Here is a 25,583-nt window from a genome sequence, read left to right as displayed (position 1 = left end):
ACAACACCTGGCTATTTTTTGGTTGCAGCCATCATTGTTGTTTGGTGGGCCCGGGCTAGATTCGAACCTGCCACCTTGGGTATATGTGGCTGGTGCCTTAGGCTACTTGAGCTATAGGCACCGAGCCAGAGCTAAGGTTTTAAATAATTTTTCAAAGTCGCCTAAAACTTAACCGACTGTACTTTTACTATTTTAATTAAAAGCAAAAACAGAATTTTAAAGGTCATCTTCATCAACTTTCTTGAATGCTAAAAACATTTGAAATGTGTGAATGATAAAACTACATGAACCCATTATCTGCAAAAGGTATTAGTTGCCTGTTATTATTAGGCTGTGGTATTATTACCACACACACACAAATACCACATCAAGATAAAAACTTACGAGGTGAATACGATCGAGATCTGGAACGTGATCTGTATCCTCCACGACTATAGTAAGGAGAAGGTGACCGCCTTCTGTAAACAAATGTCAAAACAAGTCTCCATAAATCACTACTACACTAAAGGACATGATTACACATTCCCCTTCTGTTCCCAAAGTAGTCTTCATGAACTCCTCAAAAATCTTCGATCTGTCGTGGGGTTTCTAGGTTTCCCCAAGCCCAGTGTAAAGGTCCAAGTACCAAATAACTATTAAACTATCAGAAGTTTAATAATCCTAGTTCTATTTTAATTTCCTCTTCTTTTAAATTTTCTGAAGTAATGTTCAAGAAAAAGAAAATTCCCTTACCATTAACTAATTCCAACCACACCCAAATGGACTAACATTCAAACCAGATTTCACTAGTGCTTTAAGTAGATTTTGTTTTGTATAAGACAGGTTTGAGTATTGATATTCTTATTTGGAGATGCTTATAAAAGCATATAAAGTGTAAGAACATGATGAAAAATGACAAAAAAATTTAATGTTTAAATACGCAAAGCCTTTTATTGTATAGTCACTTAAGAATATTCTTAGGAGCTTCAAGAATTTCAGTTTTATGTGAATCCACTCCTACACCAAAATATTTGGAGATAACCATCTTAATGTGAGGCTTTCTACTATTGTCTGGAGGTTAAATAAATCCTCTCCTGGCATACCTATAAATTTGATCCCTGTCTTGAGCAGCTCTCCATCCTCCTCCTCCTCCACCTCCTCCCCTGTGAAGATAGGAAGATAACATATTCAGTTTTTGGAACAATTATATTATTTATTCAGTGAAATAAAAACTCCCACAAAGCACTAGTAGTACCTCCTTTAGTGTGAGTTAAATGATTAAGAGCCCTTTGCCAGTCTTTTCTGAAACTGGCATAGGGCTCTCTCTGGTGGCTAAAAGGAGTATCATTAGAACAGAGAACATTTTTAAGCAAATGCTCTTAAATGTTTTAACAAAAATCAGCTTAAGAATTTTTTTCATCCTCTCAATACAAGGATGGTTAAAAGAAAAAAAGGGATTTTTGTAAGTGATAAAATGCTTACAATTCAGAACACACACAACAGCTGCTAGCTAACTGGGGGGAGTGGGAAGGGCCAAGGGACTGGTACATTTGTTAAGCACAGAATATGTGAACATAAACTGTCAGTGGGGTCAAGTCCCTGACTGCCCCCCCCCCCATTGGTTAGCAACTGTAATAAACCAGTTTCAGATAGTAGTATACTGACACTTGTCAAACATTATTAAACAATGTAGACAAAAACCCCCATACCTCAACACCAAACTAAAGTATCAAGGATTACTGTTGTGGCCAATACCTAATAATTATATAAATTTACATTTTAACAAACAGGCAGGGTCTACCCATTGCTGCTAAAAAATAGAGATTTTAGTTTATTTTTACATTTGGAAATACTGTCAAAGGTATCTTTTTTAAGCATGATGGGGTAAGCATCTTCCTACCAAAACCCCTACCTAAAATATGAACTTTTGGCAACAAAAAGAACCTGTTGACCATTGATTACTAAATTCATGACTTTAAATGAATTCTCTGTAATCTTTCAAAAACTATCAGTCACTTCCCTCCAATGCATGACACATTAGAGAAAAATTTGCTTTTAAGAAAGGGCCAACTTTCCAATATGGCTTATGCACCCGGTGTTTTTTTTTTTTTTTTTAGAAGAACAAACCAAGATACATAAGCTGTAATTATTTCCTATTATTTTAAACCAGAAAATTCAGACTTTGAATTCAAACCAAAGAATTTGACGTTTGGAAAGAAAATGTGTTAATCTCTTTGTTAATATATCCCAAGTGATCACTAAAAGTTCCCCTATTTATATTCTAGAATAGTTTTTGAACAGAAAACCAAGTACATAATATATACCATATTAATGAAAAAGACCTTGAAATCTGCTTTAAACTCCTGCTGTTATTTCTGAAGCCTAAAATGCTTCCAATTACAGTGACCACTCTACATCACAACTTACCTGTATGACCTGCTATAGTAGTCTCGATCATCATAGCCTCGATCATACCCTCTGTCGTAATAATCCCGACGGCGTGAACTGCCACTATGAATAATAAAAAAAAAATCTTTTAAAAATATGGCATGGCCTTCTCTACTGTTTTGGATGTTACTTTTATTATTAAAAACTGGTTCAGATATTTATCAGCAGCTCAACACCATGTAGCATGCTTTAGGTCTTGAAGGTAACACAACCTGCAGACAAGCTCTATGGGCATGACTGGGCAACTTCTTTAAGGGTAACTTCCTTATCTCTGAACAAAACGGATGGTATTTAATAGTAGGCCTTTTCTGATATGTTAATTGGAAAAATGAGCATTTCTTTCATAGTTCTCACTGATATGAGACAAATACTGTTTTTTACTTAACTGTTAAAATTTTTTAGATTACTGAGGCACACAGATCTACTGATTTACTTTCTAACTGCACACATTTTCAAAAGGAAAAAAATAAAGCCACAGAGAAAATGTCATTTGGGGAGTGGGAAACTGTTCTGCTTATAAAGAGAACATAACAATCACGATACATAATTATAATTCCCTATCTTATGTAAGAGCATTTTAATTTTAAAAATAAATTCCAATTTAAAAGTCTGTCAATAATGTACACATTTGGTTAGCGTTACAACAAAGGGGAAAAAAGTATCCCTTAATGTTTTAGTGCAATTAACCAAGACTCATGTTTTCCATTCTGCTTTAAAAAAAAAAAAATCTAAAAAACACACTTTTTTGGAGACAGAGTCTCACTTTGTCACCCTTGGTAGAGGGTTTCAGCATCATAGCTCACAGCAACCTCAAACTCTTAGGCTCAAGTAATCCTCCTGCCTCAGCCTCCCAAGTAGCTGGGACTACAGGCACCCACCATAATGCTCAGTGATTTTTTAAAGACAGGGTCTCACTCTTGCTTAGGCTGTGTCTCAAACTCCTGAGCTCAAGCAACCCACCCATCTGCCTTGGCCTCCTAGAGTGCTAGGATTACAGGCATACACCATATTGCCTGGCCTAAAAACTGCACTTATTTTAAGATATATAAACTTCTTATTTGTAATTTTATGTTTCTATTATAGGAAAAATGTCCTACTTTTAATAATTAGTGAGTAAAACCAAAATTTATGGCTTTTCTTTATGAGAAAGTGGAATGTGATTTAAAAGTGTTAAGCAAATGTTTGATATAAACAGAAATGTTACCACGTATTTTTGCATATAATCCAATGAAGTTGTTTAATTATTTCAGGTTAATTTGATGGTACAATGAATTAGGTTATAATACTTATATTTTTTAGGTATATTCCCTCAATATTTAGTTTTACTTTGCACTGTGGTAGGATTAGATGAAGTACAAAAAAGACCCTTTTCCCCACAAGTGTTTCTTGGAGGAAGTGAACTGAATTTTCTTTTCTTTTTTTTTTTGAGACAGAGCCTCAAGCTGTCACCCTGGGTAGAGTGCCATGGCTTCACTGCTCACAGCAACCTCCAAATCCTGGGCTCAAGCGAGTCTCCTGCCTCAGCCTTCCGAGTAGCTGGGAACACAGGCGCCTGCCACAACACCTGGTTATTTTTTGGTTGCAGCCATTATTGTTGTTTGGCGGGTCCAGGCTGGATTCGAACCAGCCACCTTAGGTGTATGTGGCTGGCGCCTTAGCTGCTTGAGCCACAAGCGCTGAGCCATGAACTGAATTTTCAATCACATTTTTACCTCATAAATAAACTTACTAGGTAGGTCTTCCCATGTAAATTCCTGGTGTTGGGGTATGTGGCCTTTTTGTTATAGAGAAATCAACTCTGATCCTACGACCATCAAGCTCCATTCCATTGGCACGTTCCTTAGCCTTTAAAAGATAAAACGAACTATTGATAGACGTTTTGGACAAAGCCATCTATTATCCTATGGCTATGAATAAGGTTCAAACAGAGTTTCAGTTAGGTGTAGCATAAAGTTATTATTTTGAGTCTTACTCTATCGCTAAGGGTAGAGTGCCACGGTGGCATAGCTCACAACAACTTTAAACTCTTGGGCTTGAGTAATCCTCCTGACTCAGTCTCCTGAGTAGCTATGACTTACAGGTACCCGCCACCAAGGTCAGTTTATTTTTTTCTATTTTTAGTAAAGAAGGAGTCTTGCTTTTGCTCAGACTGGTCTTGAACTCCTGACCTCAAGCAATCCACTCGCCTTGGCCTCCCAGAGTGCTAGGCTTACAGGGTTCAGCCACCATTAAGTTATTTTAACACTGGTAAGCTCATATGGGCTACTATTTAAAATTAGTTAATTCCTTCCACTAAATATCATTCATTTGTAAAAACTGGTCATGAAAACAAAGCAATTACTATCCCTAACCTCAAATTTCACTAGTGCTTTAAGTAGATTTTGTTTTGTATAAGACAGGTTGTCAAATTATAATCTGTAGGCCACTATGAGCCATAAACTATGAATTTAAATAATAAATAAGCCTCAGAATTTCTTAAGTTATAATTAAAAAAATTCAAACTTCAAATGCCCATCAATGTTTCACTAGAATACTGCCCTGCTCATCACATATATCTACTTTTAGGTTATGATGCTGGATTTAATTGTTATGACTAAGATTCCATGACTCAAAAAGCCTAACATAACATATTTACTATTTAATCATCTAAAAGTTTATCCAGCCTTGTTCTGGAAAACAAAAGCTAAGATGAAAAGATGAAGAAAAGCCAGGACACATATAGCATGCACTTAAAAATATTCACTGGAGTTTGTTCACAGTTTGAAGAAACTACCTTTTACCTAGGCAGAATTTCTAATTCCAGTGTTCTGTGATCTTCCATTAGAAAGTTTAAGATAACATTTATGCATCAAAACAGCTTCTGACACTACAGATTCGCATAAAAATCATGCTACTTTCTCATTGCTAACTGTGGTCCTCTAGCAAAATTAAATTAGGCAATTCAGTGATCTTGGGAAAACTTCTACTTAGACCTTTTGGCATCTCAATTTTTAAAAAAATGAAACTGAATGACATCTTAAAAGGTCCCTTCAAATGTCTTAAAATTCCAGAGCTATCTACTGAAATGAGTTGCATACTGCTTTTAATGCTTCATTAGTTATTCCTGTTAAAATTGGCTATTTACATTAAAAAAAAAAAAGATTTTTTTTAAAAGATGGAGGTATCACCATGTTGCTCAGGCTGGATTCCAACTCCCGGGCTCCTCCTACCTTAACCTCCTGAGTAGCTGGAAATACAGGCATATACACCACACACGGCTCAAAAATGAGAACTATGTATATAAAATGATTGTGTCTATTCTACAAATAGAGACATTAGGAAAATTTTAAAAAAATAAAATAAAACCAAAAGATTTTGCCTAGGGCTCAACTAAATTCCTAATCTCAACTGTGACCTGTGACCATCACAGGGGCTTGGCATTAAATTGTGTTTATCACATTTCTCTCTCTCTCTATATATATTTTTTTTTGTACAGACATAGTCGCATTCCATCACCCTTGGTAGAGTGCTGTGGTATCACAGCAACCTCCAACTCTGGGCTTAGGCGATTCTCTTGCCTCAACCTCCTGAGTAGCTGGGACTACAGGCACCACAACACCCAGCTATTTTTTGGTTGCAGTTTGGCCGGGGCTGGGTTTGAACCCGCCACCCTCAGTATATGGGGTCAACACCCTGTTCACTGAGCCACAGGTGCTGCCCTTTTTATAATTTCTTGATGATGACTTCAGCTATTATCCACATGCACCTCAAGTCTGAATTTCTTAAATGGAATCCACCTCATATACTAGCTTTATACTTTCTATATTCTGCGCTTCAAGTCAAATTCAAAAATAACATGAAATCATTCTTTTCCTGATATATACTCAAAATCAGTTTTCCCTCCTTAGTCATAACTTTGTTGCTTATTTTCTATTGTAGAAAATAGCTTAATGTAAATAAGGATTCTGTTTTCTTTTTTTTTTTGAGACAGAGCCTCAAGCTATCCCCCCTGGGTACAGTGCCATGGCATCACACTCACAGCAACCTCCAACTCCTGCGACTAGCGAGTCTCCTGCCTCAGCCTCCCAAGTAGCTGGGACTACAGGCACCCGCCACAACGCCTGGCCATTTTTTTGTTGCAGCCATCATTGTTGTTTGGCGGGCCCGGGCTGGGGATTCGAACCTGCCACCTGAGGTGTATGTGGCTGGAGCCTTAGCCACTTGAGCCACAGGCGCCGAGCCGGATTCTGTTTTCATAACATTTGGGTGTTTATAAACACTGAAACAATATATATGAACTATATGCATACATACATACTAAGTGATTATGTCAGAACTTCAAAATGTGGTGGGTAGAAGACTGAACTGGAACATAGCTGACTCCAGTTAGTTACAACTAGTGAAGCAGGGTAGTAGGATCAATTGCCCTAGTTACAAAATTTTGTTATTCTACATGTATTTAAAATTTCCTATAAGAAATGGTTAAAACATTACTGATTTCAGTATTTGTTTAAGAATTTACTCCTTTGACTCAAACTGCAGGTGTATATCCTATTTACACCATAAAAAGCAAAACCGTCCTTATCTAAACACTTGCTCTTTAATGCTTAGAAATTAACTGGTCTTTACAAAGATAAAATAAAGTTTTACTCACTTCCTTGGCATCATCTACATTTTCAAAATACACAAAGGCAAATCCTCTTGAACGCCTAGACTGCTGGTCATATACGATAGACACATCTGCAATGGGACCGTATTTAGAGAACACTTCTCTCAGATCTCTTTCTGTGGTGTACAAGCTCAACCCAAATACTCCAAGACAACAGTTGGGATCAGGATTCGCCTAGAAATAGAGAAATGGACTTCAAACTCTGAAAACTTACCATAAATTAAAGTCTAAATAAAAGTAAACCATAGGCTAATTAAAAACGCCAGTAACAAAGTAAATTTTTTTTTTGAGGTTGAATTAAGAGATGTCACGTATACAATGGATTGAGTTGCCAGAAAGAGGTAAGAACAAAAGAGTTTGACTTTATTTTGTAGTTGTTACTGTTTAGCAGACCTGGGGTGGGTTCAAGTCTGCCAGTCCAGTGTACATACATAGCCAGTGCTCTAACCAATGAGAGCGCCAAGCCTGGAATGTTTTTCTTGATGGACTTAGCTATATTGGTATGTCAATACAATGCCTGATAGCCCAAATGGAGCAAATAACTTAAAATGAGAATCTCAAAACACTAAAACTCTCTGAAGATTTCAGTCATGTATTCACTGCTAAAGCTCTATTGTCGCAATCAGTCCTAACCTAAAATTCTTTGTTTTAAAAAAACAGCTTTGCATCTTACCCGATTCCCAACATGACGCCTGCGAGTAGACATGGGAGAATGACTGTGGCTGTGACGTCTGCGATAATCTCGACTGTAAGACCTGCTCCGAGATCGTCTATGGGAGCGGGAACGAGACCGTGACCTTGTATAATGCCTTCGAGAGCTTCTTCGGGACCTAGACCTGCAAAACAAAGCCTCTAAGGTTATGAATAAATAACTGACAAATACGGTCTTTGATTCTTTTATGTTTAATGCTCTAGAATTAAATCCCAGAAGGAACACAATCCAAGCATATGATAACATGCCTATAAACTAAGTGGGATCAATACCTTTCCTCTATAATTTTAATCTACAGTCATTTCAATTTTGCTTGAAGTGTTCCAAAACCACCAGTTCTTCTCCCAACATTTCTTCAAATTAAGATAAAGGAAAATTAAAATCAATATAATCACCGTTTAAAAAGTAAAGCATGCACCACTTAACTAACTTGGTTTGTGCCCATCTTTCCCCTCAGAAGACCACCTTCTGTTTTTCTGCATCTACCATTATGCCTACCATTAGCTTACAAGGTTTAACAGTATCACCATCACAGGAAGTTCCCCCAGCAGTGGGGGGGGGGGGAAATGAGCGAGTGGCTCTTGACCACAATGATCATAAAGTCATCATCTAAACCAGGACATGTTTGAGAGAAGAGGTGTTGTTTCTTATGCCTGACAACAGGCATAAACTAGGACTGTCCCAGGCAAACTAGGATGTATAGCCTACTCTTTGAAACACATTAAGAAAAAAAAAAAAAGCACGATGTATGTATGTATTTATCCAGAATTGCAAATACTGAAAGCCAATTTTCTGTAGCATATTGCCACACTGAGAAGCAGTTTACTTACACTCACAAGAACTCTGAAGAACAGGTACTATCACTAACTTGCCTTTTACAGATAAAGAAGCTAGAGCTGAAAAGGTTACGTACAATCTACCCAAATCAACAAAAATAGAGGTAAGATTTGAACCCTGACTAAAAGCTTAGGCTCTTAACCAATTAGACTTCCTTCTCCCAGAACTTAAGTTTATTTCTAGTACCAATATTAAATAGGCCAACAAAACATCTAACCCTCTCTATCTTCCTGGTTTACAAAGCACACGCCAATGTCTAAGAGTAACAAGAAAATCTCAAGACAGTCTTTCTTACCTAGATTCAGATCTGGACCTGGACTTTGATCTGGAACGCCTGGAATCTTCCTTGGAGCGAGACCTTGCAGGGGTATGCCTTGCAGATTTCCCCGATCCGTGAGCACTTCCACTTCTGGAAGCAGAACGGGATTCCTACACGTAGATGTCAAAAGTTTAATTTGTATACTTCCTGGGCAACTTTAAAAACAAACAAAGCTGCTGTAAGATAAATGGTGAGGGAGAGCAATCCCTTTCCAAGATAAGAAAACACAGGTAAGGGAACTGAGTATACCTGGTGTAATCGTTTCATAGCTCCAACTGACATAAGTCAATTAACTTGTCCTTTCTTCACCTTTTTGGAGCAGGGATAAGAGTTATCTGACCCCACTCCCCTCTGAAAGGGGTGCCAAAGCCAAGCAGTTAAGGGAACTGTCCAAGGATTATGTTTCAGGAGTATTACTCATTAGGGTGAGAAAGAACCTTATTAACTATGACGCCTATACTTTATACCTATTTTCAATTAAGTTGCAGTCAATAAAAACAAAACCCTACAAAATTTACAAAACTTACTTTTAAAATGCTTTCTTTGTAGAGGACCTCAACTTTTCGAAAGATGTTTTGAGTGGGGAAAAAAGACAAGCATGATCATCTCAGTTTCAAGTCCTAGGGAAAAGTAGAAACCTAGTGGAAGGCCAGGACCAGCTTAAAAGACACTTAAGTCCACATGTAGAACTCCATTCCACCCAACAAACTGAAAGCAACTAGATGGAGCTACATTAGAAAGGCAGTGAATTATGCAGAAGAGCAGGGAAGAGTGCCACAGATTCCACAGCCTCCTCAGCTAAATGAAGATGAGCCAACGTAAACTAGCAGTTCATTTTATGCAAAAAGTGACTAGATAAATACTATGTACCCACAGTTTTCCCAATCAAAACTGGAACTAGCTGGTAAAGCAAGTGCCATGAAAAAGATCTCTAAAGAATGGCTAATAGGATTAGTTCATTAATAGGCTGAAAACATGGTTAATTAATCAACAGAAAAGGTATATGTAAGTAACAGAATGAGGGAAAAGTTCTGCCAAGGCATCAAAAACAGCGGATGAAGGTGAGAGGAACAGAACTCAACACCTGGTTAAGTAAGATACCAATACCAAGGTAGACAGTTTTTATTTTAGGCTATTTAACTTAGGCAAAATAAAAGGCCTAAAAAGTCTAGTTAGTCTTCCTAGGTAGAGCACATGTTAAGACTCAAAAGGAAGCAATTATTATAAGAAATAACTGGAAGGCATATGAATCAAAGCTGAAGCTTCCAGTAAGTTATCACAAGGTGTCTCTGTGGTAGATCTTCCGAGTATCCTGACCATTCTTCAAAGAGTAAGATAAGGCTAAGAATTATTTTAAATTACAGTCCCTAACATTTCAGAATATAGTTCTGTGGTTTACAACATGAAGAAAGAAAATTTGGAAGACCTTTCCTATGATGCTCAGAAGCAGCATATACAGAAGTGATAAATTTATGTTTCACGTAATAGGAAAGACCACCTTACCAGGTAAATTAAGTTCAGGTCTTTCGGCATCAAAAAACTGGGAAATGATCTTGAAGCCATCATAAACCTTTTCCCCCCTCTGCTCTCCCCCATGAGCGGACTATAAAAAGATTGAAAAATGGCAATCTCCTTCTTTATTACTAAGAACAGATGCCTTTAACACCAAGAATTGTTTAAAAGATGCAGCACTGCTCTGGGGACCCCAAGAAAAAATCCCTTGAATTTCTCTACCAAATATTCTGAGTATAGACATTTAGAAGCACAGTTTCTCCCTTCTTCCCTTTTCACCTTGGACAAAGGTCTCAAATACAAGGGTATAGTTGGGCCATTTTTATATGGGAAAAATTAAGTCCAAAAGAGAAGATAAAAAAATAGGAACCCTGGGCACCACCCCAGTAGTCCCAGCTACTAGGGAGGCTGAGGCAAGAGAATCACCTAAGCCCAGGAGTTAAGAGGTTGCTGTGAGCTGTGATGACATGGCACTCTACTGAGGGTGACAGACTCTGTCTAAAAAAATAAAAGGAACCCCAAAGCCACTGAACACCTTTGTTCCAAAGCTAACAAGATTACTTCCTGGAATTACAGAATTTTTAATGGAAACCAAATAAAACAATTTGCTCAGAAAGTAAGATCATGAGTGCCTTATAGTAGCAGAAGATTACCAATAAAAGCAATTATAGTAAGTTAGAAGGAATCTGAGTACAAAGAAAGAATGGATAGAAAGCTTAGATCCTTGGTAAGCCTTTTGCTTTATTTAACAGAAAAGCCTTATTCCAAGCTCAGATGCTTCGCTGTCCTCTCCACTAAGAAGAGACACTTCCAGTTTAGGAAATAAGCCTTAATGAGTTTTCTTTGTGACATTTTAACAGATCAAGAGTCAAAGATATGACATTTGTGAAATTAAAAGTTTTCACTTAAAAATCTCCAGAACAGGCTTGTAGCTCACTTTGTGAGCTTTCTTAGACCAGGAATAAGGGAAATACCAAATGTAAAGACTTTCCATTTTATACTGACACTCATTGGGCTATACCTTCTTTTCTGTCAGGGATATTTTCTTAAGGAAGTTACAACTCTTCCAGTTATGCTGGCCATTTAACTTACTGGGAAAACATATGCAAAGGAATTTAGACTGTGTGGAAGAAATGAGACCTAAAAGGACCAGCCAAATCTAAAGCATAACATTAACTTTAAACCTTAACATATGGGCACATCTATAAAACTAGTTGGGAAAGCCTCTATACTTATCTTTATATTTTTAGAACAAAGCTATAGGTGTCAATACAGATTTAAAGCTTCACCAAAAAAGAACTACTGTGGACACCAAAGCTCCAAGCAAAGGGATTATGAAATTAAAGTCAGCATAAATAAAAATCAAGCCAAAAATTCCCTGGAAAATGCTCAATGATCTAAGTTCTTATAGACTAAAGTTGTATACTAATACACACACAACCCATAGGGAACACACCAGGTAACAAAACACGAAAGTCTTCCAACAAAATAACTTTAATGTACATCTCTCTATTCTAAGAATAGCAAAGTCTCACAACATTTTATTTTGAAAGATAAAAGGATTAGTCATTCAATTCCTGTGTAAGAAAGACCTGGTGTTGGGCATCTATATCCCTTAATAAAAAGGCTGTACACATTTCTGAGGCTAGTTAAGTCTCATTGATGCAACTTCAAAAATAATATACTTCGTACCTATTTCATCATTTCCCTTCCCAAATACCAACTCCTTCCCTGCTCTGCCTGCCCCTAGCACCTGTCAGACTTCTGATTAATATAATCTTCCTTATAGCTACCAGTCCCAGGAACACAAAGAAGCCTATTTACCCCCCTCTTCCCAATGGCCTGGGGAAGAGACACCCTAAAACCAAAGATGCTTTGGCTAAGGGAGAAATAAAAAATGAATGAATGAGATGATCTATTAACAGTAACAGCATAACCTTAAATCTATACAGCTCAATTCATATAATCATATTCCAAATTGCATTCTTTTTCTTGGGGGGCTAATCTCTATTTTGGACCCTAGGGCCTTTCAGGTTACTTGATAACTCACATCATTTTTACCTCAGCCATCTACCTGTTCTATGAGTAATTCAGAATGCAAAATAAACATCAATGTTATTAGTTTATCTATGTCAGGAAATTTTACAAACCAACAATTGGAGAAAACTAAATGCAAAAACTACCTTCTATAAATGCAAATAATTGTTTGCAAGACATAGAAATACTTATTTCAAACTATGACAACAGTTTCTAAAGTACCAGAAAATGGATCCTTCAAGAAGTATCATCTAAATCATTTTCTCCAAGTACTTAAAGATCTAACAACTCTCAGAGAAAGCTTAAGGGGTCTTTATCTCAGGAAGAAGTCCGTGAGATGACACCCCTGGCATTCTCAATTGGGTAGAAAACATTGTTGGCTGGCTGCTACTGGGTATTACTGATATATGTACTTGTCCCATCCAGCTGAAGGTAACAACATCACACCAATCAGCTGACTCTTCTGGTCAGCTAAAACAAAACACACAGAAAAGGAAAAGACAGAACATTTGATGTGATTTTCTATGTAGTAGAGTAGGGAACCAGAATAAAGCTACTTTATAATCTGTATCTCTAATACCATTCTAGTAACAAAATGTTGACAGCAGAAAAGGGAAATAAAAAGCACCTGTTATTATTGCACTTTGAATTAGCTATCTTATTCACCATATGTGACCCACTTCTAAGGAAAGCTACTATATTTTCAGCACTAATCCTAGTTATTCAGCTGGAATGGGCAGTAAACAGAATTTAAAGAATCACCCCTGGATTCTTATTAACAAACATGCAACTTCAAGTTAGGGTCAACGCTAAATGGTTATAGATCTCCACTCCTGCCATTTGGGAAAAAACTAATGATTTAATCCCCCCCCCCCCACTACCCTGTTCAAAGCTTTGCTTTGATTCAGAGGGGTTGGTTCTAAACTATCCTGGCTAGAAAAACTTAAACAAACAAAACATCCTACAATATACTGAAGTACATACAGTACTGAAAGAGAGGGGTCAGTGGATTCTAAGACCACCAGTTCCAACTCGGGATGTAATCATATCCTGGGACCAGCAGAATTTAGATTAAAAAATCTATCTAAAGGGGACAACACTGAAGCCAACTGTTACCCATGCTGGACAGCTTCATTGCTACCTGGTATTTGACTACAAAAGGTTAATTTTTTAAAAAAAATTGCATTTCAATCATTTGACTAAGCAGTTAAAATTAGAATTACCTAATTTAACCGTTTCCCCTGGAAGGCACTTCTTTACCCTGTATATATTTTCTTCTATTAAACAAATAATGCATGCATGTTTAGCAAAATATACAGGGACACATAAACAGACTAGTAATTACTTAGCGTAGTGCTTTCTGATTCCAGATTACTTCTTATCTTAACTTCATTTTTATTTCTTTTCTTCATTCTTCCGTTTCAAATTCTGACTTCTTTCATCTTCCCCACTTCACACAAATTGCTCAATATTCTACAAGTGGGACTTCTGGTCTGATAATTAGCATGCATTCTTTCTTTTATTTTTTCAAATTTCAGCTTCACTTATTCCTGAGCTTCAAATACTCATTTATAAAACTTGTCAAATGACGACTTCCGCATTTTCCTTCTTCAACATTAACCTTAATAGAAAAAGAACAGGATGAAGAATATTTTAAAACTCCAGGATAAAATCCAGTGCCAAAACTGAAAACTAGAAAAAAAAATCCCTTTGTTGATTTGGATTTTAAAAAAAGACACTAGAATATGCAGCTCAAAAATCTGAAACTACATAGTTTTCTGTTGGTTCTAGTATATGGTAATCACTCTCATTTGTCTACTCATCTTATCATGCTTAAGATGAATGTGAAGTGCGCCTCTGAACATTTACTGTTCATTTAACATTTTAAGAACTACAATTACATTTCACACTTCTTACGTATTGTATTCATCAAGAGAAAATGTTAAGTGTCAAAATCACATCTCTATCAAAAAGTGACACAGTAATACATAAGTGCAAGAAAGGAAAGCACGGACAATTCATTTGTACAATGATGACAAAGGCTCAGGGTTTAAGAGGTTTACAATATTGTGACTTGTCTCAGGATAAAGAAATGTATTTAATGTCACGCATTTTTTTTACTATATTAGACAATGCCAGAACATGACAATTTGGAACTATAGTTTTAACCCACCCCTAGAAATGCTGCTCTAGTGAGATTTTATAGTATAAATGGTCTAATTACTAAATTTAGAACTAAAATCATAAAAGGACAAAATTAGGTCAACAACCTACTATAAGCCAGTAACTATGAAGGAAAGCAGAACAGACTTGAATCCAACAGTGGCATTTTTAATGAATTTTGTGGTACATTTTCCCTTCAATGAATAGTAATGTCTTCTGGGTATCCAAAGGAGAAATCCTATTTTAAAGGTGGCAATACTAGAACAAAATTATAGCTCACCTCCTCAAATATTAAAGACTTAATTTAGCAGATCAGCAAAGTATAAAAGCATCTTTTGAACATGCCAAACAAAATACTGCCTTTATAAAACATTCTAGTTTTCCTTGTTATCCTGCATTTCACCTTTGAATCTTATTTTACTGTCATTTCTTTCCTAGTTTTAAATTTATAGTTTTCTTTAAAAAAGAGTTACAAGAGACATCCTTATGTCCGAGCATTAAGGCATTAAAAACCATGGCTATCCTGGCACGTGTTCTGATGTCTTTTCTAACATAGCAGCATAATTTCCAGCCTAGTTTTAAAGTCAATTATTGTTTATTTTACTTAATCCTAGAATATGTTTTAAACAGCTATTTAAGGAAGCTACAGCAATTGGTTTTCTTTTAATATCCATCACTAAAATGTAATGGGAAATGTTTGCTGGCAGTGCAAATGTAATCGTGGAATCAGAATGCCCAAGCAGGTTTCCTCAGGGCCTCCTAACAATTATGTAAAGATAACAGGGCTTAGATGCAAAAGATACTGAAATAGAGGCCAAAGCTCTATCACCACTGTCTTCAATATGGACATCTAACTGATGTTATTTCATTACCCCTTCCAAACCTTCTTCCTCTCTCATTCATATTCTAAGAAAGCCATCACTATAAGTATAGTTGTCAGGTTTTTTACAACTCAGCAGCTAATTTCAAAAAGCCACTTTATAAAACCAGAAGACCAGGCTAACATTATGAACATTTGGTTAAGAGATCCTATGTAGAAATAAACAGAAACTTTCTCATTAACACAATTTTTGTTATGTGTTTCTGGGGGATACAACAAAAAAATCCATTTAACATGAAACATGCACTAACTCATTAAGTTGACAATCCAATATTCTAAAAAATGGAAGGGAGAGGGGAAAGAAAAATGTGGAACCTTTCACAGGAAAGTCGATGAATGCTCTTACCAATACATTAAGGTCTATTTTATTTTGTTCTGCAGCCAAATTGTCTATCAGAAAGGTGGATGGAGAGAAAAATCCTCAAAGACTAAGAATAGTCTCTGAAGGAAAAAGCAAAAAAAACAAAAACAAAAACAAACAAACAACCCCCCCCACAAGCCTGTGCTTTAAGAAATCTCTTGCAAAAACAGCACAGACCCTTACGTTTACATTCATAAAACATTCACTACTTCCCAGCAAAAGCAAATGTTTTGACATATTAGAAGACTACCTTTTAATCTAATATCCAAGCACAAAAATTAATGCAAAAAGCCTAATCCAAACTGTTGTTATGTGACAATCTATGTGATAAAGGTAATCTGAAAATAACCCACAAAACCTAATTCAAAGAGAAGATTTTTAGGGATTATGAAGAGTATGATTTGCTACAAGAAATAATTTTTTTTGGCTTACAGCTTAAAAAGTTAAGTGATGACAAAACCTAACTCTATGTGACCCACACCCAAAGGACTAAACCTGGGTAAAAATACTTATAATTCCTAATCAATCATACCTTTAAGAAAACAATGCAATTAATTATGTATGCATGAACATTGATCAGTATAACAAAAAATGCTAAGGCTCAAGAGATGTGTATGTCTATCTTTGGCAAAATAAGAACTCAACTACAAAAGCATTATTATTTGCTTCTTAGGTATGGGGTTTTAGCGGAGAGAAAGGGTAAAAAGACTACAAGGCAAATCCCATTAATAGTTCTCTCCCCAGCTTAATTCCTCTTCAATCCTTTGACAAAACCTGTAGTACTTACCTTGCAAAATCACTCGTAATTTCAGTTTGAAATTGCCACCTTCTAGCTCCAAACATTCACAATATCAAAGTACTCTTAGGACCAAGAGGGGGGAAAAAAAATCAACCTGGTTTCAAGAAACTAATAACCTAACCAGACTCACAATGAAACGAAACTGTTTCCTCCCACTTTACATTAACTCAATCCTTTGTTGAAGGTATTTGGCGTGAGGGCTACAATTCTGCAGAAAGGAAATTGATTCAGAGATGCTTGTTCTGAAAATCAGAATTTAGAGTTAGGGGCTAAAAATAAAGAATACAAAAAGATATCCCAAGATTAAGCAGAAGAAGAGAAAAACTGCAGATTTTGAGAGGCATCCTGATGGGATGGTGTCCAAGTGCTAGTCACCTCTATTGAGAGCAAGACTAAAGATAATGTGTCTATGTCACAAACACTGCTTCTACAAAAACAGCAGCTAATTTTTTATCAAAGTATCTGCTGGGTCAAGACATATTTAAACCGCTTGTTATTGTAATCTTGAATAAAAACATCTGGCCCAATGTTTCCTATTTCTGGATTCTTTAGACAAAAGACTAATTTGTACAAACTAACTGCAGAGGTAAGGAGGATAAGACTTAAATTTAACTGAGTGCAAGATAAGACAACACAAACTTTACACACCCTACATAGTGTATTGTGACCATTATTGGGCTTTGAAGATTGATCACCCCCCATTATTAGTCAGCACCTCTAAAATTGCTAACCAACTCTATTATGAAGTTCTTATAAATAGTCTATTAGTAACTAAATTGAGGATGATTTTATTTATTCCACACGCCTGACTTTGTTTAGGAAAAGTACTTCTAAAGTCTAAAGGACTAGGCAGGAGACCTCAAGTGGCCCCCAACCTTTACTAGAGAGGTAGGGCTGCCAGGGTGTTTGAGTGTCTGGATTTACAGATTTAACAGGTAAATATTCCAGCCGATTTAAAAAGACTTACATTACCTTTTTTTCCTTGCTTAATTTTTATATGGTTCCATTCAGCCTTATGCTTTCCCAGCATAAGGGAGACTAGACAACATATTTGTTTTAGGAATATTCCAATCATTTAAAGGTTTCGATGGGAATGCAAACAAAAACGTGAACGTATTTTACAACTTGAAAGATTGGAAATCTCTTCCAGAAAGCCAAGACTCCTACATTAATTTTCTTTCCTTTCACAATTAAGCCAAGGACTGCAAAAAACATTAAATTTTTTATAGTAGAAAGAAAACAAACGATTTCAAATTTCTATTAATACGACTCAAACAGATCTACTTCCTTTTTCCTTCCTCATGTAAAATATGCTAGAGTTAATTCTTCCTTGGCAATTCTACACTTTTTGGAGCATTCCATGTGTAACTTCACGTACATTCAACCAGGAAGCTCCTCTTGTCAGAAATCATTCTGTATTCCCTACAAGAGGGCAAAAGTACCCAATAATCGGTGTTTATTTAATAAAAGACCTGCGCTTCCCAGTCCCAACACCAAGGAGCAGTTTCAACAGGCCAGTCAACTTATAGCAATCAGAAGGCACACCACCTGTGAGCTCAACCCAAACTTTTCTACCCTCAGAAAGCAAAACCTTAAGAAAAATAATCGCGCACATCGGCGATACTTAAGTATCACCTTAACGGAAAAACACCAAAATCCCCCCAATCTAATATCCATCTGAGTATGTTAAGGCTTGATTAGTTCAAATCAATTAGTTTTGGTTCCAAAATTCATTATAGAGTTAAGCTCACTAAGGTGCCAAGCCGGAGGAAGTTTCTTTCAAAAAATACCGTAACGAACTAAGTTTATTAAGGTATTTAATAGTCTCACTCGACCAGTAGTTTTCAGATCGTAAGGCAGCTCTACCAGCAAGGAGACACTTAATAGGTAACGAAACACAAAACCATATTCCCATACAGCTTCAGAAACTGGTTTTCTAGCCCTTCTTCTAAACAAATTCCCCTTAGCCGTCAGTATGTAAAGTTCTAGAAAGCCCTCTATTTCTGCGTCTTCAGTGCTTTCCGAACCTAATCATACCCAGAGTCTCCACAAGCAAACTAGGCTTTTCCTAAGCCTAGGGACTATCTTTCTCTCTCAATTTAATCAACCCTCACCGAACTCCACCTTTTAAGAGGTGGAAAACTCAAAAAAAAAAAGTACCAACGTCTGCTGTGATTCTCAGTACTGGAACGTCTCAGTAGAAAGGCAGTAATAGCGCCACGGATTGTTGCCCGCCACTTTCTCCCGCTTATTCCCGGGGGCGGGGGGAAATCATTTCCATAAAATAGTCTTGGCGATCTTTGTGGCCTTTGCTAATAGAATACTCTGAAAACAATTCTTGACTGGAAAACTCTAAGTTATCGGACAAAAAACGCTCCGCTTAAACCAAATACAAAACCTCGCCCAATCCCCTCTAACTAACGGGCCTAGAACTTAAGGCTATTTAAGTTTCCACATTATAAACCCCAAGAACAGCCTAAATTCTGTTCTTTCAACGGCCGGTAAGATGGCCCCTTCGATAACGTAAACACTGGCCAAGAACAGCGTCTTTCTTCTTCCAACCCACCACGCGGTCTACCAGGCGCGGCCTGCGGCGAGTCGAGCCCGCGCTCACGCGCGGCCCCTCCGCCATTTTGTGCCTCTGGCAGCGCGCCCAGCCCGCCAGCCCAAGATGGCTGCGGCGGCCCTTCGCAGGAAGGCATCTGCGAAATAAGATACGGCTCCCCTCCCCCAACACCGAGGGTACGCAGCGGCCATTTTTGATCTTCCCTACCCCCATAACGGAAAAAACGGCTGTCTCGGGCACAAGGCCACACAAACCCGCCGAACGTACTCCTCAGTGCCAGCCTGATTTCGCGACTAAAGACGCTACCCACAAGGCCTTGTTGAAACCTCGCCTGCCCTCCTTCCGGCTTCAGACTTCGGGGCCTAAAACATCTCTGCCTCCAGACCTCAGGCCGATGGGCCTAGAAAGACAGAAGAAGCTGGGACCACACAGCCGCCCCCTACACCACTTCTACGTACCCGCTCGCCGTAGTTCTGTTCACCGCTGTCGCTCATGACTTCTGGCTGCTGACGCCGCTCGATGTGCTTCAATGAAGCTGCCAACCTCTTGCGCCTTCTTATAGAGGCTCCGCTGCAGCCTCACACGACGCACCGATTTCCGAGCCGCTCACAACTGAAGCGCTCCGCGCCGCCTCCGCACCGGCTCTCCCTCCACCGGACGTGACGCGACGCTCCCTAGCCGGGCTCCTCCCCGCCCAGAACGCGCGCATTCTCGGCCCCGCCCCTTCGCGCTCTATTTTCTCTCCCTAGCGACGGCGCCGCCTGAACCGGACGTGACGTGAGCCCCGCCCCTCGCGCGGCTCCACCTGGGGCTTAGGGCCTCAAAGAGGCGGGAAAGAGAGCATCTGGGTTGGCTTGTCTTGCCGGCGCCGCCAGGCATAGTATGTAGCCAATCTCGACTGACTGTCCCCTGGAACTTTACAGAGAGTCAAAAGCCGGGATGGAAGGAGATGCTCTGCTTTCCCCATCCTTTATTCCTATTTGTGCTTTGCTTCCGTTTCGTTTTGTGCCTTTCCTTGGTAGGAGAGGTAAATATCTGTACGTTGGGTTTCTACTTTACTTTTTATTTAATCTTAGTTGTACATTTTTTTTTTCCTGAATAAACCTTCATTTTTAAAAAACAGATCCTGAAACACAAGAATCAGATACAATATCTATTCTAAAGAAAGTAGTGATGTAATATAGGATTGTTAAACACGTAATTACAGACGATGATTTAAGTGCTAGAGGCATGTACAACTGCAGTGGTGTCACAAGGCACTGGTAGCCAAGAGTACACGAGTATATAAGAGCCCAAACTCTGTATTGCCGTTCATCAAAAAGAAAGGATGGTATCTGATTTTTAAAAAAAATAACTATTAAGATATAACTTACATATCATGCACTTCCCTCATTTACAGTGTACAATTGATTCTGGGCGCAGGGGCTGAAGCCTGTCATCCTGGCATTCTGGGAGGGTGAAGCATGTGGATTGCTTGAGACCAGCCTGAGCAAGAGCAAGACCGGGTCTCAGCTAAATATAGAAAAACTAGCCTTGGGTTATGGGAGGCTCCTGTAGTCCCAGCTACTTTGCAGGCTGAAGCAAGAGGCTCTCTTGAGCTCAGGAGTTTGAGGTTGCTGCGAGCTATGATGATGTCACTACACTCTACCCAGGTTGACAGACTGTGACTCTGTCTCAAAAAATAAAGTGTACAATTGAAATGGTTTTTTATTCGCAGAATTGTGTGACCATCACTGTACTTTTAGACCAGTCTACTCACACCAAAAATAGCCCTTAATAATAGTCATGTTTCATCCTACCTCTCTTATCTTCCTAAGCCTTTCAGTCTTAGGCAATCACAAATCTGCTTTCTGCCTCTGTAGACTTACCTATTCAGGATATTTCATATAAATGGAATCATAGAATACTTAAGTTTTTTGTAACTGGTTTCCTTAGCTTGTTTTCAAGATGCATCTGTGTAGAATGTGTTGATTTATCTTTTTTTTTTGAGACAAGGTTTTGCTCTGTCCCTTGCCAGAGTGCAGTGGCATCAGCCTAGTACAGTGAAACCTCAAATTCTTGGGCTCAAGTGATCCTCCTGCCTGGGCCTCCAGAATAGTTCCAACTACAAGCTCAGGAGCCAGTCTCCCCTCTTGCTCAGGTTGGTCTGGAACTCCTGATCCTAGCACCCTTGGGTTCCCAGAGTGCTAGGATTTGTAGGCCTAAGCCACCATGCCCAGACTTCTTCCTTTTTATTGTCAAATTATATTCCATTTTATGGCTATACCACATTTTATTTATCCATTCACCATTTGATAGACATTGGATAGTTTCCATTTTTTAGGAATTATGAATAATGCTGCTATGAACACAAGTTTTTGTACACATGTATGTTTTAAATTCTCTTGGTATATTCCTAGGAAAGGAATTGCTGAGTTGTATGGTTACTCTGCAGTTAACTTTTTGAGGAGCTTCCAAATTGTTTTCCACGGCAGCTGCATTGATTTTACCTTTTACATTGCCACCACCAATGTATAAACCTTCTAGTTTTTCCAAATCCCTACTAATACTTGCATCAAGTTTTGTTTTTAATTACGGCTACGTAGTGGTGGGTATGAGGTGGTATCTCGTGATTTTGGTTTGCATTTCCCTACCAATAAAGATAATCTTTCCATGTGTTTATTGGTGATTTGTAGATCTTTTTTTGAAAAATATCTATTGGCTCGGCACCTATAGCTCAACGGGCTAAGGCGCCAGCCACGTACACCTAAGGTGGCGGGTTCAAATCCCCAGCCCGGACCTGCCAAACAACAATGACGGCTGCAACCAAAAAATAGCCGGGCGTTGTGGCGGGCGCCTGTGGTCCCAGCTACTTGGGAGGCGGAGGCAAGAGACTCGCTTGAGCCCAGGAGTTGGAGGTTGCTGTGAGCTGTAATGCCACGGCACTCTACCCAGGGGGACAGCTTGAGGCTCCTGTCAAAAAAAAAAAAGAAAAAGAAAAAGAAAAATATCTATTCTGGTAGATCTTTTTTTGAAAAATGTCTATTCTGATACTTGCCCATTTTAATTAAGTTGTATATCTTTTATTATTGAATTATAATAGTAGGCAGTTTGATTCTTCTTGGTATAAAATGGTCATCTGGAATAGTATTTAAGGTGCCTGAGACCCTGAGATTTGATGGTGACTCAGGATGACAACTGTCTTCTATTCTTTTTTTTTCTTTTTTTGTCTTCTATTCTTAGACAGAGCAGATCTACTCTGATGTTTCAGTAAGGCTTATCGCTTTTGTTTATATCTATATTTACCTTTTTTTTTGAACATAATCTCAAGATTTTATTGTCTTCATGATAAAACAAAAGGTGATTAGAACTGTACAGTTTTGAATGCCCTCCTCAGTGCCAGCTTAAATTCTAGTTGTCTACTGGAATATTTACCTGGATATTTCAAAGGCTTCTAAAAATTAACTTGTCCGAAATTAAAATAAACATTTTGAATCTACCCCTTCTGTGCCCTCCAACTGTCTCTTCTGGAAATATTCTTCTACATTCCTCTCATCTAATTATTTAAAACATCTCATAAGTTTTATTTCTTATATATTTTTTAAAATTTATCTTTTCCTCTTCATCTTCACTGTTGCCAATTATCAAGGCAAAGTAATTTACAAACTGAATTAGAGTTTGTGGAGTTTTCATAATTTTAAGCACTTTATTTAAAGTTCTTTTTTTTCTTTTTTTTTTTTTTTGAGACAGAGCCTCAAGCTGTCCCCCTGGGTAGGGTGCTGTGGCATCACAGCTCACAGCAACCTCCAACTCCTGGGCTCAAGTGAGTCTCCTGCCTCAGCCTCCCAGGTAGCTAGGATCACAGGCACCCCCCACAACGCCTGGCTATTTTTTGGTTGCAGCCTTCATTGTTGTTTGGTGGGCCCGGGCTGGATTCAAACCCGACACCTTAGGTGTATGTGGCTGGCGCCTTAGCCACTTGAGCCACAGGCTGAGCCTTATTTAAAGTTCTAATAGTTCTAATGGGAGGTAATAGGGTCACAAAAAGATGCAGACAGTTATCTTGGAATTGGAGTCATAGTTCACACAGAAGGATAAACCTGAAAAAACAATTCCAGCACCCTTTCTTCTGAGACTTGTGTTTGAGGTATTGCAATGCAGTAAATACTTCTGTGCATTTACTCACTTTTAATCATTACATTGGCTAGGCTGTACCATTTCTAAACTTCTTTATATATTCTCCCTGCAAAAACCAGGATTAAATTTATTTCTCCCCCCCCCCGTTTTTTTTTTTTTTTTTGAGACAGAGCCTCAAGCTGTTCCCCTGGACATCTCAGCTCACAGCAACCTCCAAGTCCTGGGCTCAAGCGAGTCTCCTGCCTCCGCCTCCCAAGTAGCTGGGACCACAGGCACCCACCACAACACCCGGCTATTTTTTGGTTGCAGCCCTCATCGTTGTTTGGCGGGTCCGGGCTGGGGATTCGAACCCACCACCTTAGGTGTACGTGGCTGGTGCCTTAGCCGGTTGAGCTATAGGCGCCGAGCCTATTTCTCCCCTTTTAACACTTAGACAATTATTGTGATCTAATTTAAAAATTAAGTTAGGAGGGCTGGGTGTGGTGGCTCACACCTGTAATCCCAGTACTCTGGGAGGGCAAGGCCAAAGGATTGCCTGAGTTCAGGAGTTCAGGGCCAGCCTGAGCTAGAGCCAGACCCCACCTCTAAAAATAGCTGGGAGGGCAGTGCCTGTGGCTCAGTGAGTAGGATGCCAGCTGATATACTGAGGGTGATGGGTTCAAACCTGGCCCAGGCCAAACTGCAACAAAAAAATAGCCAGTGTTGTGGCAGGCGCCTGTAGTCCCAGCTGCTCCAGAGACTGAGGCAAGAGAATCGCCTAAGCCCAAGAACTGGAGGTTGCTGTGAGCTGTGATGCTACAGCACTCTACCGAGGATGACAAAGTGAAACTCTGTCTCTAAAAATAAAAAATAAAAATAGTTGGGAGTTGTGGCAGGCGCCTGTAGTCCCAGCTACTCAGGAGGCTGAGACAGAGAATCACTTGAGCCCAGGAGTCTGAGGTTGCTGTGAGCTATGAGGCCCTGGCACACTACTGGAGGCTACAAAGTGAGACTCTGTCTCAAAAAAAAAAAAAAAAAAGTCAGGAGCAAAATGTTTGTAATTGTCTAATGTAAGCACTTTTATGACATGTGTGCTCATTGTACAATTCTTTTCACTGTGTTTGAATTTGTTTATAATAAAATATTGGGAGGAAATATTTTATTATAAACAAATAATTTGTTTGTAATTATTTGTCAAGTCATGGTACAACATGCTCTGAAACCATCAATGACTTCCCATAACTTTTAGGACAAAATCTAAAAAACTTAATGTGATCTGCACTTTTCTACATGATGTGTTTCTTACTTGCCTTTCCTCCCCTTGTTTACTATTTTGTAGACACTCAGTTTCTTAAACTTACTGTTTCTTAAACCCTGGGCCATTGAAAGAGTTGTTCTTCTCCTACTTAGACCTTGGGCCATATCATGTTTTGTGACTAGATCTCTTGTTTGCACTCTCTTATAGCAGCCCTTGATGTTCAAATCATTTACAAGTGTAATTAAACATTAGCAATTATACAATTATTTTTATTTTTATTATCATTTCTGTGATTATAGCTTTTATTCTGTCTTCCACTAGACTGTAAGTTTCTCAAGGATAGGGCACATACTTGTTCTGCCCACTGCTTTATGCCTGGTACCAGTGCCTGGCATGCAGTAGTTGTTGATTGAGTGAAAGAAAGGAAAATATGAATTTATTTATTTTTCTTCTTCTATAGCCAAAGAGACAGGAAGAAAGGGAAATATGAATTTAGACTTGATCAGATAGGTAACAGGAAGCCTTTATAAGTCCCTGAGGAGGAAACTAACTTGCTAAAAGTAGCCAAGATTGTCCTGGCAAAGACACGGAGGCCAGGCTGGAGGGCTTATGTGTCATTTGTATCTATATGTCCAGCACCTAGGACAGGGTCAGCCTGTTGAATGGCCACATGGGATGTGGTTCTGGTACCATAAATATAAGGTGATGAGGTCTGGACTTGCATGGCAGCAAGAACAGGGAATAAGTGAATGGGGAGGCTCTGAAAGGGTAGGCCTGACTGGCTATGTTGATGGGAATATGGAAATAAAAGGAAAAGAGATAGTCAAAAACATTGAATCCAGGCTAGGTGTACTGGGTTGTGCCTGTCATCTCAGCACTTTGGGAGGCAAAGTTGAGAGGATCCATAGAATCTAGCAGTTTGAGACTAGCCTGGGCAACATAGCCACATCCTGTCTGGAAGGAAATAAT

At 38.6% G+C, this 25,583-nt stretch overlaps 1 protein-coding gene across 2 annotated transcripts in view; it reads right to left on the bottom strand.

The window, feature by feature from the left end:
• Positions 1 to 20,028, bottom strand: part of TRA2B (transformer 2 beta homolog) — a 21,937-nt gene extending 1,909 nt beyond the window's left edge. Inside the window, exons 1-9 of one of the 2 annotated variants that reach the window (XM_012806917.1) lie at positions 19,720 to 19,922; positions 13,838 to 14,113; positions 8,920 to 9,053; positions 7,749 to 7,911; positions 7,061 to 7,249; positions 4,157 to 4,272; positions 2,407 to 2,490; positions 1,083 to 1,142; positions 385 to 458 (exon numbers count right to left, since the gene is read on the bottom strand). In XM_012806917.1, the coding sequence (XP_012662371.1) occupies positions 385 to 458; positions 1,083 to 1,142; positions 2,407 to 2,490; positions 4,157 to 4,272; positions 7,061 to 7,249; positions 7,749 to 7,781 (556 nt within the window). In that variant the 5' untranslated portion in view covers positions 7,782 to 7,911; positions 8,920 to 9,053; positions 13,838 to 14,113; positions 19,720 to 19,922. Of the gene's footprint in view, positions 1 to 384; positions 459 to 1,082; positions 1,143 to 2,406; positions 2,491 to 4,156; positions 4,273 to 7,060; positions 7,250 to 7,748; positions 7,912 to 8,919; positions 9,054 to 13,837; positions 14,114 to 19,719 lie in introns of both variants that reach the window. The other variant, XM_003792727.3, reaches the window with a different exon arrangement.
• Positions 20,029 to 25,583: the final 5,555 nt, after the last annotated feature.

Source organism: Otolemur garnettii, unplaced genomic scaffold, assembly GCF_000181295.1.
Source record: "Otolemur garnettii isolate 467f Iridium unplaced genomic scaffold, OtoGar3 scaffold00060, whole genome shotgun sequence".
NCBI lineage: Eukaryota > Metazoa > Chordata > Mammalia > Primates > Galagidae > Otolemur > Otolemur garnettii.
The sequence above is the reverse complement of the archived record's forward strand: the minus strand, read 5'-3'. Positions and strand labels throughout refer to the sequence as shown.